General features: G+C 39.3%; 1 protein-coding gene across 2 annotated transcripts in view; it reads right to left on the minus strand.

Moving 5' to 3' along the window:
* LOC150085385 (uncharacterized) overlaps positions 1 to 17,343 on the minus strand; it is a 237,836-nt gene that overhangs the window by 48,358 nt on the left and 172,135 nt on the right. For both annotated transcript variants that reach the window (XM_090373192.1, XM_090373193.1), the window contains one exon: positions 12,901 to 13,030. In XM_090373192.1, coding sequence (XP_090229318.1) covers positions 12,901 to 13,030 — 130 coding nt within the window. The remainder of the gene's footprint in view (positions 1 to 12,900; positions 13,031 to 17,343) is intronic.

Raw genomic sequence — 17,343 nt, forward strand, 5'->3', positions numbered from 1 at the left:
GTGAAACATTCTGCATCTCAAATGATGTGGGGTTGTATTTCACATAAGAGGAGTTGGATTTGTGAAGGATACAGTGAACGGCTGAGGTGTACAAGGACATTCCCGAGATAAATTTACCTCCCACAATTAGAGATCATGTGGATGTTGCCAATTGCATTTTTCAGAATGACTCTGCTCCATGTCATAGAGCCAAAACCGTAAGTACTTCACAAAAATTAGAATAAGTTTTAAATTTATGAAATGTTGCACTTTTGCTTAAATGAAATAAATTTGTGAAAAAGACAGTGAAATAAGTTATATTTCACTGTCAAATCAATTTGCACAATATGGCCATGTTTCCAAATCTCAATCCAACTGAAAGTTGTTGGAACAAAATTGATGTTTCAGTAATGCAAAAGAAACCAAAAACACTTAGAGAGCTGCAGGAGACATTACTCAGTGTTTGGTACCATGAAATTTCTCAGGAATAGATTCAGCATCTTATCCAGTCAATGCTGCAATGATGTGCAGCCGTCATAAAGCAAGGGGTGGGCCAACAAAATATCAGTGTGCATTTTCTTGTGATATTTTTGGTAATATAGCTGGCTGTCATCCTAGTATGTTGTTGTTTGTTATTTTGGTTTTTAGGAGCATTAGCAACTAAGGCCATATTGCTCTGGGGATATGTGGTAGTCATTCCCTGATCTTTCCGCATCCTTCGTATTTGGTGGTCATGGGCTCGAATCCCGGTCTAATCAAGAAGCGTGTGCTTTGCACTGCTGCTCCTGCCCACCTGGCTACGGAGGCACCGTTCTAGTATGAGCAAAGTAATGTAAAAACAAAACAAAACAAAACAAATCGCTGCTTTCATAGAACTTTTGTTTATATGAACCACAAGTTACATGCTGTTATTTTGGAGAAAAGTACTTATTTCATCCTATATTGACCCATAAGGCAAAAAAGTAATTTTTTTTACAATTAAGTTTCTTATGTGTATTGCTTTTACTTATGTTATTACTTATTTCTGAAAGATTAAGTGCCAGTATAAGGAAAAAACAACCTAAAAAATTGTGATGCAATTTTTTGAGCATCACAGTATGTTCCCTGAAATGAAATTCTTTTGTACTTCCAATAACTGAAGCCTAAGAAATCAAATCCAATGTCAAAAAGTTCCTTCTGTAAACACACGTGTCCTAGATTATTGCTCCTCAAACTATCTGTGATGAAGGACCCGTATCTTTTATTTTCAACCCGTTATGGATCAATACTTTTGTAAAATACAAATCATCATGGACTGGTAACAACCAGTTTGTGGACCAGCACTGATCCCTGAATCACACTTTGAGTAGCACTGTCCTAGATTATTGCAAGTTCCACAAACCTTTCATGCTTAAAAAAAAAAAAATCACTGTATATATATATATAAAATAAAGACTGGAGCTGATTAGAAAAAAAAAAAGAAAAAGTTGCATCCCTGATTTAACATAAACATAAAACTAAAGGTTTTATGTATATTCTGAAATTACAAAGAACTTGTCCCAAAAAAAGGGAACAAGAAGGGATAAATGAAGAAGAATACAAGTTAACACACATGCTCAAATTAGCTGGAAGAAAGGAGTGGAATTACAACTGCTAATTCAGAAGAAAAGTATAGACAGATATATTTGTAAGTGAAGTACACAGCAGAACCTGAAATCTGTATGACAAATTGAAGAGAATGACCATAAATTAACCTGCCTGCTCTCTTTTGGATAAAATCTAGGAGTTTATAGATTCTATAAAGTTCTGTTCATATCTAAAAAAATGAAGTAATGCCCCAAAATCTGAGAGGATTTAAGAGCACCGCTTCATAGATATGAACAATATCCCATGGTAGCGCAGATTTGAGATTTTTACTGAGTCAGCAGCTTTTTAGAAAAGTAATGCAGAGGAAGCAGTGTATATGTGATATGGTAACACTGTCAAGAAATTAATTTTTTTATTTCCAATAAAAATATTCTTAACTGGAAATTTGAGTGTTGTCAAACATGAACAAGGGAGTAGTAGACTTTTTTTTCTGCAAGAGTATAAAACAGTATTGGATTTTGGAAGAACTGAAGTTAAGTTTACTTCTCCACACTGGAGAAGAGCATTTTGGGAACTGGTGGTAGATATTTGAAAAATAGCTAAATGCCAAGCATAGTTTGTCAAACCAGAAGGTAAATAGAAGTGCATTATCAGCAGCAAAACTATGGATAAGATTCCCAGTCAATGGGAGAAGATCATTAGTATACAGAAGAAAGACTGGGTGAAAGAAAAAAACCTTGGGAATATCCAACATTACTTGATGAATTAGAAGATAGAATGTTCAACTCAAATTACATGCAGTTAGCAGTCAGATAAGAAACAGGTTATCTAACAGCAGAAATCAGAACACAGAGGAAAAACAAGAAAATTGAATGAAAGCTTGCTTAGGCCTTTATACCAAACATGATCAAAATTCATAGAAATACTGAAGGCTTGAGTTACTCCATCCTTTTCCATGGAATTTGTCTACAGGTGAGTAACATAAGACAAGCTATATCAGTAATAGATCAAAAATAATGGAATCTATCCCGCAGAAGTTGGTACTGGCTTATTAATTGGCTGGAAGGTTTCAATATAGTTCAAGGGCTGCTGGTGATCAAAATTCCCCATTAGTTTGAAAATGCTTAAGGAGGTAGTATGTGCAACAGGAGGATAAGAGAAATTTTGCCATTTTCATAAAGTAGTAGTAGAGGCATGTGAGACAACAAAGCAAGCTTATGTAGCATTAGCCAAAAAAAAAAAAAAAAAAAAAAAAACACATTTCACACATCCATTCCCTCTAAACATTTGTCCAGTTCCCCTTTGAATTCATTTAGGCTGTCAACTTCCACAACAACAGATGGAAGTTTGTTCCAGCAATCAATTACTCGCTGGCTAAAGGCAAATTTCCACACATTTATTCTACAACTGTCTTTCCTCAATTTGAATTTATTCCCCCTGGGGTTTGTAAATTCAGCAAGAGAAAGAATCCCATCAGAACTGAGCCTGCTTAACCCATTCAAGGCCTTATACACCTCAATCAGATCATCTCGCAGGTGCCTAGTCTGCAGATGCTGCAATTTGCAGAACTTAAGTCTTTCTTGGTAAGCCCACCCCTTCATTCCCTTCACCAATTTTGTTGCTCTTCCCTGTACTCGATCAAGCAACTCTACATCCTTCCTAAAATGAGGCCTCCAGGCCTGTACGCAGTACTCAAGGCGTGGCCATTGCCTTATACAAAGGGATAATTACCCCTTTTCTCTACTAGCAAAATTCTTGTATATCACTGAAAATACCCCATGACCTTCTCTGGCAGCTTGTCTGCACTGCTCAGAAAACTTCATATCTGACTGCACAATTACTCCCAGGTCTCTTTCATTTTCTACCACCCGAAGTGTAGTACCTCGCAGTTGGTACGTTTCTCTGAGGGATACTTCTAAGTGGGTGGATATCAGTAAATTTCCACATAGAAGGAAAAACAACAGTGGAATAAAAGAGTGCAAAAAGGTGACACAAAATAGGAATTAACACTGGAACAAGTTTTAAACTGGTGGAAAAATGCTATTACTCCTTGCTTGGGTTCGTAATCTAAGCAAGAGGAAGAATCCTCAGAATTGAGCCTGCTCAACCCATTCAAGGCCTTATACACCTCAATCAGATCACTTCACTTGTGCCTAGTCTCAAAATGCTGCAATCTTTCTACCAACAACATTCTTCTAATTTCTTTCTGTTGGAAAACCAAAGGTTGGTATAATAGGAAATTTTCCAAGATTAAGGTAAGAATTAGAGAAAAGTCGAGTTGCTAATAAGCCATGTAAACTTTTTCTTCCCCCTTAAACACAATCCTAAAATTTAAGAGTGGATTTAAGTATATCATATGGTTTTCAAGGTTAATAAATCTTAAATATAGGTTCTTGTAATGTTTCCATAATTTTTCTGTCTTTTGTACTTTCACAAATATTTGATCATAGCATCAAAACCTCACAGTTCTTTCCCAGCCTTACAATCAGTAAACCCTGTCCGCTAAAATGCATTAGCATTAGTAGAGGCATATGAGGCAAGAAAGCAAGCTTATGCAGAATCAGCAAAAAAAAAAAAAAAAACCACTCCCATTTCATCCCTCCATTCATTCCAAATGCCTGTCCAGCTCAGCCTTAAATTTATTTAGGCTATCCATTTCCACAACAAAAGATGGAAGTCTGTTCCACCAATCAACCACCTGCTGACTTAAGGCAAATTTCTGCACATCTGTTCTACAAGTCTTCCCTCAATTTGAATCTATGCCCCCCCTCAGGCCTTAATCTGAGCAAGAGGAAGAATCCCATCAGCATTCAGCTTGCTCAACCCATTCAAGGCCTTATACACCTCAATCAGATCACCTCGCAGGCACCTACTCTCCAGGTGCTGCAATTTGCAGAACTTCAGCCTTTCTTGGTAAAAGCATCCCTTTGTTCCCCTCACCAATCTTGTTGCCCTTCTTTGTAGTCATTCTAGCAACTCTACATCCTTCCTAAAATGAGGCCTCCAGATCTGTACATAGTACTCTAGGTGTGGCCTGACCATTGCCTTGTACAACAGGATAATCACCTTATCCCTGCTAGAAAAATTCCTATATATCATTGACAAGACTCCAGACCTGCCTTGGCAGCCTGCCTGCTGATCATTGAACTTCATATTTAACTGCACAATTACTCCTAGGTCTTTTTCATTTCCCACTTCCCTGAGTGTAGTACCACACAGTTGGTAGGTTTCTCTTTGGTTATTGCTACCCAAATGCAGTACTTGGCATATATCAATGTTAAACTTCAGTTGCCACTTGTCAGCCCATTTGCCCAACTTATCTAGATCCAGTTGGAGTAGAATACTGTCTTTACTGTCATTAACAATGCTGCCAACCTTTGTATCATCTGCAAACTTGGACATTAATCCTGATATACCTTCATCAATATCATTGATGAATACACAAAACAACAATGGGCGCAGCACCGAACCCTGGGGGACTCCACTAATAACATGTGTCCACGAAGAGCAGTGTCCATTGATTACCACTCTGTCGTCTCCACACTCAACCATCCCTTTATCCATTGTAGCAACTTACCCTTAATGCCATAGCTTTTTTATTTAGGCATTAATTATGATATCAAAATTATTTTTTACATTCAGTTCCTTTGTGACCACATCATAGTATCCAATAAAACTGGTTAGACAAGACCTCCCTTTAACAAACCCATGCTGTATCTTAACTATTACTGCAGTCTTGTCTAGATGATCCTGTAATGCTTCTTTAACCAGTGACTCCATTATTTTCCTCGGAACAAAAGTTAAACTAACAGGTCTATAGTTACCTGTGTCACCTTTTGAACCCCCCGTTGTGAACTGGTGATACATTTGCACACCTCCAGCCCCATGGAGATTCCCCCGAGTCCAAGGAAACTCTCATAATTATAGCTAAGGGTTTGTTTACTTCCTTTGCTGCCTCCTTTAATATAACTGGATAGATCTTGTCCATACCAGGTGCCTTCCTTATGTTAACTTCAACAATTTCTTCTCCACTGTGCTGTCAGTTATTACAAAATCATTTAGCTCCTTGTTAGAGTTTGATAAACTTCTGGCATTCCCCTCATTGAATAACTCCTCTTGTGTGAATGTAGAGGCAAAATAATCATTCAGTTTATCTGCTATCTGAACATGATCATCAATAGTCCACTCATCTATGTTAAGTGGTCCAATCTGATTTCATTTTCCCTTTTCTTCTAGAGTATACATAAGCAAAGAACTCTTTGCTGTTTTTCTTTGAATCCTTTACCAAAGATTTCTCGTAATCTGCCTTTGCCTACCTAACCTCCTTTGTGACTTGATTACAGACAAGCTTATATCTGCCATAGGCTTCTGTGTCACCTGATAATTTATAGGCATCCCATAGATTTTTCTTTTCTGCCATGAGCCTCATTAATTCATCTAACATCAATTTAGGCCTGAACCTTGAACAGCATTTCTTAGTTGGAAAAAATGCCTAGTAGCCTCCATGATTAAGTCCCTGAAGGCTTCCCATTTAGAATTCAACATTGGTAACATCATTAATTGATCCCACTATACAGAATTTAAAAAATTCCTGAGACCCCGGTAGTCACCTTTATGAAAACAAAAGCCCTTCCCTTTAGTCTTGATGGTAGTAACATCTTTAAGTAATTCCCATATTAGTACATTGTGATCGCTGTCACCCAGTGGTTCCTTTATGTGCAAATTCTTAATGCATGAATAATCACTGCTGATAATTAGATCAAGAGTATTACTCCCTCTGGTTGCCTCTTGAACATGCTGCTGTAGAAAACAGTCATCCAATAAATCCAAAAAAAGTCTTGCTAGTGTGCAAGTGACCAACCTACAGGTTCCAGTCAATATCTGGAAAATTAAAATCCCCCATTATAAGATATTCTGATTTACTGGCCCACTATTTTTCTGCACAATTCCTCATTATACTCATCAGATTCATTAGGCCTATAACATACACCTACTCTCATTTTTCCTTTCCCAGTGCTTATAAATTTTCTGTTTATACTCCGGCACGACAACCAAGTCAGTAGAGTTTACAATAAATCGTCAATACAAATATTTATCGTATTTAGTAGTCACGGGCTTGAACCCTGGTCCACTCAAGGAACGCGTGCTATGCACTCTCGCTCCTGACCACTGGGCTACGTCAGGCCTATAAATTTTAAATTTTCTGTTTATACTCCGGCACGACAACCAAGTCAGTAGAGTTTACAATAAATCGTCAATACAAATATTTATCGTATTTAGTAGTCACGGGCTTGAACCCTGGTCCACTCAAGGAACGCGTGCTATGCACTCTCGCTCCTGACCACTGGGCTACGTCAGGCCTATAAATTTTAAATTTTCTGTTTATACTCCGGCACGACAACCAAGTCAGTAGAGTTTACAATAAATCGTCAATACAAATATTTATCGTATTTAGTAGTCACGGGCTTGAACCCTGGTCCACTCAAGGAACGCGTGCTATGCACTCTCGCTCCTGACCACTGGGCTACGTCAGGCCTATAAATTTTAAATTTTCTGTTTATACTCCGGCACGACAACCAAGTCAGTAGAGTTTACAATAAATCGTCAATACAAATATTTATCGTATTTAGTAATCACGGGCTTGAACCCCGGTCCACTCAAGGAACACGCGCTATGCACTGTCGCTCCTGACCACTGGGCTATGTCAGGCCATATGTCACACCAAACAGACTAAACATTGCATTTTCCACCAACATCAATTGGATGCACTTCCTTAGATTTTGTGTTTCTTAACTAACAACATAATCCCTCCTCCCTTCCCGTATGGTCCATCCTTTCTGTACACATTGTACTCCCCAAATTCCAATTCTGCACTTATGTCTGTGTGACACCATGTCTCTGATATCCCAACAATATCTGGCTTTGATTTCTTGACTAGCACTTCAAGCTCATCAAATTTATTAACAATACTCCTAGCATTGGTGTACATGCAAATATACATGCACCTGTTCACACCCTTAGTTACCCTAACATAGCCCATGTATTTATTTGTTCAACGATGACTCCCAATGGTCCTGGAAATCTCCATTGCCTTGTTTTCCATGCTGTTGCTCATTCTAATAGAAGCAGTGCAAGAATCACTTTTGCCTCTGCCCGGCCACTGTTAACCTTTTAGTCTGTGTATTCCCCCCCCCAAAGTGAGCAGTTTTCTGACCCACCTAATACGGCCTCGATAGCATCGGCAAATATTCTTACACCCTTTCTATTTAAGTGTATCCCATCCCTGTAGAAGCACTCTCTCCTGTTAACAGCACAGACCACAATGAGAAAAATTCTACCCCATGCACCTTGCACAATTTCTCCAGGGCCAAACTGATTGAGAAAGCTCTCATCACATACTTCCTCCTATCTTGTCTAAGCAGAATTGCAGATACTTTCAAATTCAACCCTAACCCGCGACTTTTTTTCAACATTGACCTGTACTTGTTAATTAAATATACAGATCTCTTACTCTTAAGGTCATTAGTGCCAACGTTTACAACAATACCTTTTGTGGACTTAAGATATCTGCTCTATAACATCATGAACTTTTGCCCCTGGCAGACAACCTTCTTGCAAAGTACATTCCCTGTCTTCCTGACAATAGAGTCGCCAACAGTAACTAGTTCCTGTGGGACCAGGGCATTCTGCCTTGGAGATTGCCTCTGTGTTGCCTGATGCATAGGAGTGAGCTCTGCCGTTGAGCTGGGCAGCTGAGAGCTTGATGGGCCCTCATTAATTTCTTCGAGAGCATTTACTCTACAACTCAAGCTCTTGTAGATGCCCATCAGAATGCTGAGTTGGCACCTAATTTCTTGACACTCTAGGCATCTAACACACAAAGACATCCTCCTTAGCTCTGCTCTACATCCATGTTTTCCTGGGTACTAGGTGTTACTTCCCCTTTCTTATTCTTTTCTTTTGCTTTTGTTACTTGTGGAGCATTAGGAGGTACCAATATAGGAGTGGCAGCTGATTGGTCTTTCTGTGCAGGTTTTTGGGAGCTTAAAAGATAACGTGCGATGGGTGTAAAGGATTCTTTTGGAGGGATGGACATGTCCGTCTGAGTTCCAATGGAGCATCTCCCTGCTACCTTCTGGGCATAGGTAGGTTTCTTGATGTTGAGAGGTTTAACCGCTTTCCTTGCCTCCTGGTACGATATGTTTAGCTCTGCGTTCAGCCGTTGAATTTCTTTTTCTTCTTTCCACCTCTGGCATGCTCGTGAATAGGCTGGATATTCTCCCTCACAATTAATGCAGGTGGGTTTTGCGGCTGAACATGCTGTTGTTTCGTGGTCCTTTGCACCACATCGAGCGCATGCAAGGACTCCACGGCAGGCCATTTGAGAATGTCCATATTTCTGGCATTTAAAACACCGTAAAGGATTTGGAACATATGGACGTACTGGACAGTTGATGTAGCCAGCTTTAATCTCATCAGGAGGTTTGGGCGAGTTAAAAGTCAGGATAATGCTCCTGGTTTTAACAAGTTTCCCATCCCTACGCGCACTAATTCTTTTCACGGCAATAACTCCCTGTGGTTTCAGTTCTAAGCAGATTTCCTCCTTGGTTACGTCGAGAAGGTCCCATTCCGAAATGACACCTCTCGATAAATTGAGTTTTCTATGTGGTGTCACTGTTATGGGTACTCCTCCGATTGATGTTGCACGGAGTAGCTGCTCAGACTGCCTGTCAGTTTTGGTTTCAATTAAGAGGTCTCCAGAACGGAGCCTCTTAACTGATTTGGGTGACCCTGCTAACCCATCTAACCCTTTCTGTATGAAGAAGGGCGACATTTTGCCAATCGGTTTTTCAGTGGTGGAATGAACAATTAAAAATTTTGGAACAGGCCCTGATGATATTTCTGTTCGCTGCCTCTTTGTTGCAATACTGCTATCGGTATCGTTTTCTATAGTTTCAGATAGGGACCGGGTTGGGGCCCCTGAAGGAATATGTTTATCAGGATTCATGAAGTTTTATAAATTGTTCAGTGCCCGGGCTCCCCACCCACCACGGAGCCCAAAGGGATGCCCACTACCCGGCATGCAATAAATGCGCTCGGGAGTGGGACGCCAGGGCTACCCAGACACTATACCCGCACCGCCGCCAGCCTGAATCCTGTCCCTCGGACCATGAGGGTAGGGGCGTGGCATTGACACGGTTGACCCTCGCAGGCGAGCCTACTAGCCGATTAATCCTAGCCGGGCCTTCCAGGACCACCCGTCTTGTCGAAGCAGGGGCCAGAGTGGTGTATTGAAGCTGGGCCCCTCAACCACCAGGATCCCCCTTTCCGAATTTCCACGGGTCGCAGCGCACGGCAAATACGCCGGATTCCATTGATGTAAGCCTGGAACCTGGGCTGTGGGCGTTGGATCCCAGTGACGCTAGTCTGGAAGTCCAGCAGCGTCACTGGGAGGTCCCCTCACCACGTACAGGTGCCCACGTCGAGGGGACTGAACCTTGGGAGACACCAGCATTAGTGGAGAAGTTAGAAGACAGAGAGCCACCTACCATCACCCTCAGTGAGCGATAAGAGAGAAAACTGGATAACTAATAACAAAAAGCAGTTGGCAAACCATAAGATGGAAGCTTGTTTAGAAGGCCTTTATGCCAAACACGATTGAAAGCCTTGGAGATGTCAAGAGCAACTGCCTGTGTTTCACCAAACGTTTCCATTGAATTTGTCCATAAATGGGTAACATAAGCCAGAATATCACCAGTGGATCGACACTGACGGAATCCATACTGGCGATCGTTGATCAGACAGAAGGTTTCTAGATAGTTTAATAGTTAGTGGTTAATTGATTTCTCCATTACTTTAGAAAGAGTAGAAGTAATTGCAATGGGATGATAATTGGATGGGAGGGATTTGTTACCAATTTTAGGAAGTGGCTGGATATGAGCAAATTTCCAAGCAGAAGGAAAAACACCTTTGGAATAAGAAAGTGAAAAAAGGCGGCAAAGAACAGGAGTAAGTTCAGGAGCACAGGTTTTGAGAACAAGTGGAAAAATACCATCAGAACCTGGAGCTTTCTTAGCATCGAGATTCGTCAAAATCCTTCTGTTATCCTTTTGATGGAAGACCACAGGAGGCACTGAATAGAGGGTGTAGGGAATGGTGGGAGGTGTTTTACCAAGATCATTAATACATGAGTTGGAAGAAAAATGGGATGCTAGCAGGTCAGCTTTATCCTTGGCTGAAGTGATAACAGAACCATCTGGTTTTGACAGAGGTGGGAGCAGAGATGGGCAAAAGTTGTGGCCAATAGCTTTAGCAAGCGACCAGAATGCTCAGCTACTATTAGGGCAAGAAGCAAGTTTTCTACTTTTAGCCTTTTCAAAATCTAGTTTGGACTGATTAATAACTGTTTTAGAATTGTTGCAAGCTTTGGTGTAGATAGAAAATGAAACTGAAGAATTGGAAACAAGCCAATTACAATTTGCAACATTCTTCTCTTGAACAGCCTTAGCACATTTATTGGAAAACCAAGGTTTAGATAAAGAATGAGATTTTAAAGTGGAGTGTGAAATAAAGGATTCCATTCCTACAAGAATAATTTCACTGACACGATCTGAGCAAACGTTGACATCAAAAGTTTTGAGACAGTAATCCAACCAAGGAAAAGAAATCTTGCAGGTAATCCCATTTTGCATTCTTGTAATGCCAAACAACACGAGGTTGGGTATAGCCACGAGATAAAGACTTCACTGGAGAAGAGACGATCACCAAGTTGTGATCTGAGGTGCCTAAAGAACCACTCACTTCGATTGTGTACTTAGAAGGGTTGTTTGTGAGAAAAAGATCAACCCTGTTGGCTGTATGGTTAGGATTGTCTGGTATTCTGGTAGGTATATCAATAATCTGTGCGAGGTCATTAGTAATTGCAAAAGCCTCAGCATCTTCTGTTTTCTAGTCACATCTGGGTCGGTGTGACTAGAAAACAGAAGCCAGCTGGAGTTATGTACATTAAAATCACTAAGGAAAATTACCTCACTATTACGAAAGTTGGGCTGGAGAAAGTCAAATTGCAAAGAGAGGAAGTCAATGAGCTCCAAGTGATTAGTGGAGCTGGGAGAATGGTAGAGACAACAGATGAATTTGACACAATGAGCTAGGGAGATTTTAAGCCAGAGAAGATCAAAAAGAGGAAATTCCAGATTTCCTCTTTGAGGCGAAAGGAATCACACAGCGAATAATTTGGGCAACTGAGCTGAGCAGTAGTTGAATCAACCGATAATTGAGATTCTGTCTGAAAAAGTACATGGGGTGTGGCAAACTGCAAGTGGAAATGGACATCGTTAAAATCAGAACTGAGACCACGTGTATTTGTGAAATGTACTAGGAAGTTACTATTATGTATAAAGGGATGGTTAAGTGGAAGAAGGCAGAGAGTGGTTATCAATGGGCACTGCTCTTTGTGGGCTAATATTATTAGTGGGGACCCCATGGTTCAGTGGCGAGTTCATTGTTTTCAATATTCATTAATGATGTTGATGAAGGTAATCAAGGCTTAATGTCAAAGACTGCAGATGTTACAAAGGTTGGTAGGGTGATTAATGACGGCCATCAGGGTGAGCTACTGCAACACACTTTAGGAAAATTGGATCAATGGGCTGAAAAATGCAAGGTAATGCATATAGTAGCAATAATCCCAGAGTAACTTATCAGCTGTGTGGTATTACACTCAGGGTAGCAGAAAATGAAAGACTTGGGGCTTATTGTGAGTCAGATATGAAATTCTCTGAGCAGCAAAGACATGCTACCAGAACAGCTTGTGTGGGTTTGTCAATGATATATAGAAACTTTGCTAGCAGAGATAAGGAGGTGTTTATCCCTTTGTACAAGGCCATGGTTAGGCCTCGTCTTGAGTAAAGGGTACAAAAGGGTGCTCTTACCTAGAAAGGCTGCAGTTCAGCAAAACTGCAGCTTCTGGAGATTAGGACCTGCAGGGATGCTCTAATTGGGATGTTTAAGGCCTTGAATGGATTGAGTAAGCTGAATGTGTGGAAGTCTGCCTTCAGTCAGCAGGCTGATTGTTGGAACAGGCTTCCAGCTCTTGTTGTGGAAGTGGATGGTTTGAATAAATTCAAGGAAGAACTAGACAAATTCTTGGATGGTCTGGATGGAAGAAGTGTGGAGTGTTTTTTTTTTTTTTTTTTTGGCTGATGATACTATATAAGATTGCTTTCTTGTATATTTGTCACTACTATTAATTTATTCTTTTAGAATAACTAAATTATTTTTCTCTTCTGCTTTTCTTACTTTAAAAAAAAAAGACACGAATTGCCTTCTAAGGGATTAAATGCAAAAACTTACATTATAATAATTTCGAACTTGAGATTCCAACTCCAACTGCAAGGCTTTGTTGTGTTTTAAGTCTGCTAGTAGCTGGCTGTTCTGATCTATCAGATCTTGATTTTTGCGTCGCATCTCACTTAAAGTACTCCTAGAAAAAAACAATAAAAATATGGTTTAGAGAAGTTTCACTTAAAATTTTGAAATTCTTATTTTACTTATATTGAAATACTAAAGAAATTAAACCTTATAATAAGTTAAGTAGATTTCAAAAATACTTACTTGCCTAAAAATGAAGACTTCATTGAAACTGGGGCCATTCAACCCAACATGTTTAGCTTTGTTTTACACTTTATTGGGAGAAGTGTAATAGTAAAGAATTTTTAAAGCAATAATTAATTAATTTCATGATATGACATTATCAGCTGATTCCAGGTTTGATGTCAGCAATTTTAAGTATTTGGATTGTTTTGTCAATCATGGCTAGCAATAGGCAATAAGACAGAGATATTAATCATATGTTTCAAACACTGGACAAAAAGTTATTCACCTATGTAATTTTTCAATTAATGATGTATAACCCCTCCCACAATATGAATTAATGAATTCTCATCGGTAGAGATTCAACCAGACTCCTTAAAATAGTTTATACCAATATTAGGCCAATCTAAAAATAACTGAGCCTGCAATTTATTCAAGTTTTGTGGATGCTATTGTTATGTTTTCACTTTTCGTTCACGGTAGTCCAGTACGTTCTCTACAGGATTTAAATCTAATGACCTGGCTACCCAATTTAAATGCCCTACCATTCTCTAGTGTTCCTTCCCAGCTTAAAACAGTAGAGGTCCTATGAATTGGGCAGCTCTCATCCTGGAATACAAATTGAAATCATAAGTATCCCTCAAATATTCAACAAAAAAGGACAATCTGATTCATTCTGGTTGGTATTTCAAGTAGGAGACCCACTTCACAATAGTTAAAACATCACCAAAGCATCATTGACCAAGCACTACTAGCTAGTATGATACCTTGCACACAGTCTGGTTGAAATGCTTGATTACTTTTTTGAACAAGTACCAGGCAACGTTAGAGTACAGGAAAAAATTGGATTTGCCAAACCACATTACAACTTTCCAACCAGCAACAGTCCAGTTTTTTTGTTTTTTTTTAAATGTCCTATAGCCTATATTAGCCAAGTTTTTTAATACATAGCTGTAAACATTGGTCTTTTTTGGAGGATATATTCCAAATATCCATGTTATGCAATTCTCTGGCATTTAGCAGAAATAATGTCTATGACACAGAGCATTTCTAAGAGATAGGTCACTAACAAACCTCTCCTCTGTCTTTCAAATAGAGTTTAGGTGTTAAGAGAGGTTTTGGAAAAACCTCACAAATATGGATAGTGTTCCATAACCAGAGTGGACTTGAGTTTTATACAGATAAGCAGATGTGTAGATGAAAAGAAATGTCAAGAGCAAAAAAAGGAAGCCCCAGTTCTTTGATGCAGAGGAAGCAATATTTGTGATGTGCATATGCCAAGAGAGATCAGGGTAATCCCTAGCTATATGCAATCTTCTTTAGAAATTTGAGTGTTATTAAAGATTTCTAAATAAGCTTTAGAAAGATCAAAGTTAACCAAGTTTTATTTACCCCATTGTAGAATAATCTGAAGACTAGCATTTAAGAAACTAGTGGTAGATATTGAGAAGTTGCAACAGGTTGTGCAGGGCAAGTCTTCTCAAACTGAAAAGTGGAATGTGGTAGTAGTAGAGCCATGTGATGCAAGAAAGCAAGCTTCTGTAGTATCAGATAAAAAAAAAAAAAAAACACATTTCACACATCCATTCCCTCTAAACATTTCTCCAGTTCTTCCCTGAATTTATTTAAGATATCAACTTCCACAACAACAGATGGAAGTTTGTTCCAGCAATCAACTGCCTGCTGGCTAAAGGCAAATTTCCACACATCTATTCTATAACTGTCTTACCTCAATTTGAATTTATGCCCCCTCAGGTTTGTAATCTGAGCAAGAGAAAGAATACCATCAGAATCAAGCCTGCTCAACACATTCGAGGTACTATTACACCTCAATCAGATCACCTCGCAGGTGCCTAGTCTCCAGATGCTGCAATTTGCAGAACTTCAGCCTTTCTTGGTAAGATCACCCATTCGTTCCCCTCAACAATCATGTTGCTCTTCTCTGTACTCACTCAAGCAACTCTACATCCTTCCTAAAATGAGGCAGCCAGACATGTACACCTTACTCAAGGCATGGCCACTGCTTTATACAAAGGGATAATCACCTCCTTTTCCCTACTAGCAAAATTCCTGAATATCATTGACAATGCCCCGTGATCTGCTCTGGCACCTGTCTGCACTGCTCAGAAAATTTCATATCTCACTGCATAATTACACCACCATCAGTTTCTACCACCCGAAGTGTAGTACCACACACAGTTGGTACATTTCTCTGGGGTTCATCGTCATCATCAGCCATTTTCAATCCACTGCAGAATGAAGACTTCTCCAGTAACTTTCCAGTTCCTTCTGTTTTGTGCAATGGCCATCCATTTACTACCCACGAACTCATGAATTTCATCTGTCCATCATCGTTGTTGGCTTCCCGGTTTTCTTCTGGTTCCTCTTGGGGACCATTCTGTTATTTTCTTAGACCATCTTGTCATAATGTCTTCGAACTATGTGTTCCGCCCCAAGACAATTTTAGTTATTTAGTTTTGATACGAATGTCCTTTACTTGAGTTTGCTGCCTAATCCATGTGTTTCTCTTCTTATGTAACAGTCTGATTCCTAATATAATTCTTTCCATTCTTCGCTGTGTAGTTCTCAGTTTCTCTTCCATTCTTTTAGCGAGTGCCCAAGTTTCACTTCCATAAGTCATGGTGGTGAGAAAAATTGGTTCATTATTTTACATTTCAGACAAATTGGGATATTGCTCCTCAGTATGTGACTATATTTCCTGAATGCTATCCATCCAAAATTTATTCTTCTCTTGACTTCCAGCCATTTATCATTATTACAGCTGATGACTTGTATCAGATAAGCATATGACTCCACCTTTTCAATTACTGCTCCTTCAATCATTATATCCCTTTCTATGGCATACTTGTTCATCATTACTTTTGTTTTAGCCATATTCATCTTTAATCCAAAATCTTTACTAACTGTGAATAACTGATTAAGATGTTCCTCTAATTCTTTGAGATCGTGGCTTACGACCATAATGTCATCTGAAAATCGTAAATGGTTTAGGTACTCTCCATTCACATTGACTCTTTCTGTGACCAGTCTAATCTTCTGAAAGCTTCCTCAAGGGCAGCAGTAAACAGCTTCGGAGATATTGTGTCTCCTTGTCGAACTCCTTTCTGAATTTTAAATTTGCTATTGTCTTTGTCTAGTCTAATAAAGGAGGTAGCGTTCTCATATATTTTCATCAAAATCATACTATATGGGGTATCTGTGCCTTGTCTTTCCAGTGCCCGAAACATTGCCTTATGCTGTATGGAGTCAAATGCCTTTTCATAATCCACAAATGCCAGGCATAATGGTGTTTTATATTCATTTGCTTTCTCCATTAGCTGTGACATTACACGAAGGTGATCCATAGTTAAGAATCCTGTCCTAAAGCCAGCTTGCCCTTTTGGTTGATTCTCATCAAGTATTCTTTCTAATCTGTTAGTAATTACACTTGCAAACAATTTATAGATGTGGGATAACAAGCTAATTGGTCTATAATTTTCAATTTCTGATTTATCTCCTTTCTTATGCAGCAAAACTACGCTTGCATTATTCCACTCCTTAGGCATCACACCTTTTCTATTGCATTTTGTGAAGTCTTTCCAGTTTTTGTGCCATGTTTCTTCCTCCCAATTTTAACACTCTACAGTAACTTCATCTTCCCCCAGGGCTTTCTGATTGTTCATTTTCTTCAATGCATATTCTAACTCATCAGGAAGGATATCGGGTATATCGTATGTGTTACTAATTTGCAATCCATCTTCCCCACTGCTGGCATCATTCCGTTGCTCCTTGTATAATTCTCTATAGTAGTCTTCTGTTATTTGAATTATGCCTCCTCTGCTATTTATAGGTACACCATCGCTATTCTTCAGTTTCAGTATCATTTGCCTTTCTGTATTACTACTCGTGGCTGCTGATTTAAGTCCTTTGTTTTCCCTTACTTGTTCTACTTTTCTTGTGTTAAATCTTCTTATGTCCTCTCTGAGTCTCTTTCTAATGACTTTGCATAACTCAGTATACTCAATTTTCTCCTTTTCAGTGTCTATCTTGCTCTTCATTTGTTGCCTTCAGTTCATCATAACAAGTGTTTCTTCTTTGAATTTCTTTTTACCTATAGGTTTCTTGGGCTTATCACCTTCAGAAAGTTGTAGTATTCCTCATCGATATCTTAGTCCTGAACACTCTGCAGAAGCTCAAACTTGT

The sequence above is a fragment of the Mastigoproctus giganteus genome, chromosome 5 (genome assembly GCF_048544385.1).
Source record: "Mastigoproctus giganteus isolate SK-2022 chromosome 5, ASM4854438v1, whole genome shotgun sequence".
In the NCBI taxonomy this organism is placed as follows: domain Eukaryota; kingdom Metazoa; phylum Arthropoda; class Arachnida; order Uropygi; family Thelyphonidae; genus Mastigoproctus; species Mastigoproctus giganteus.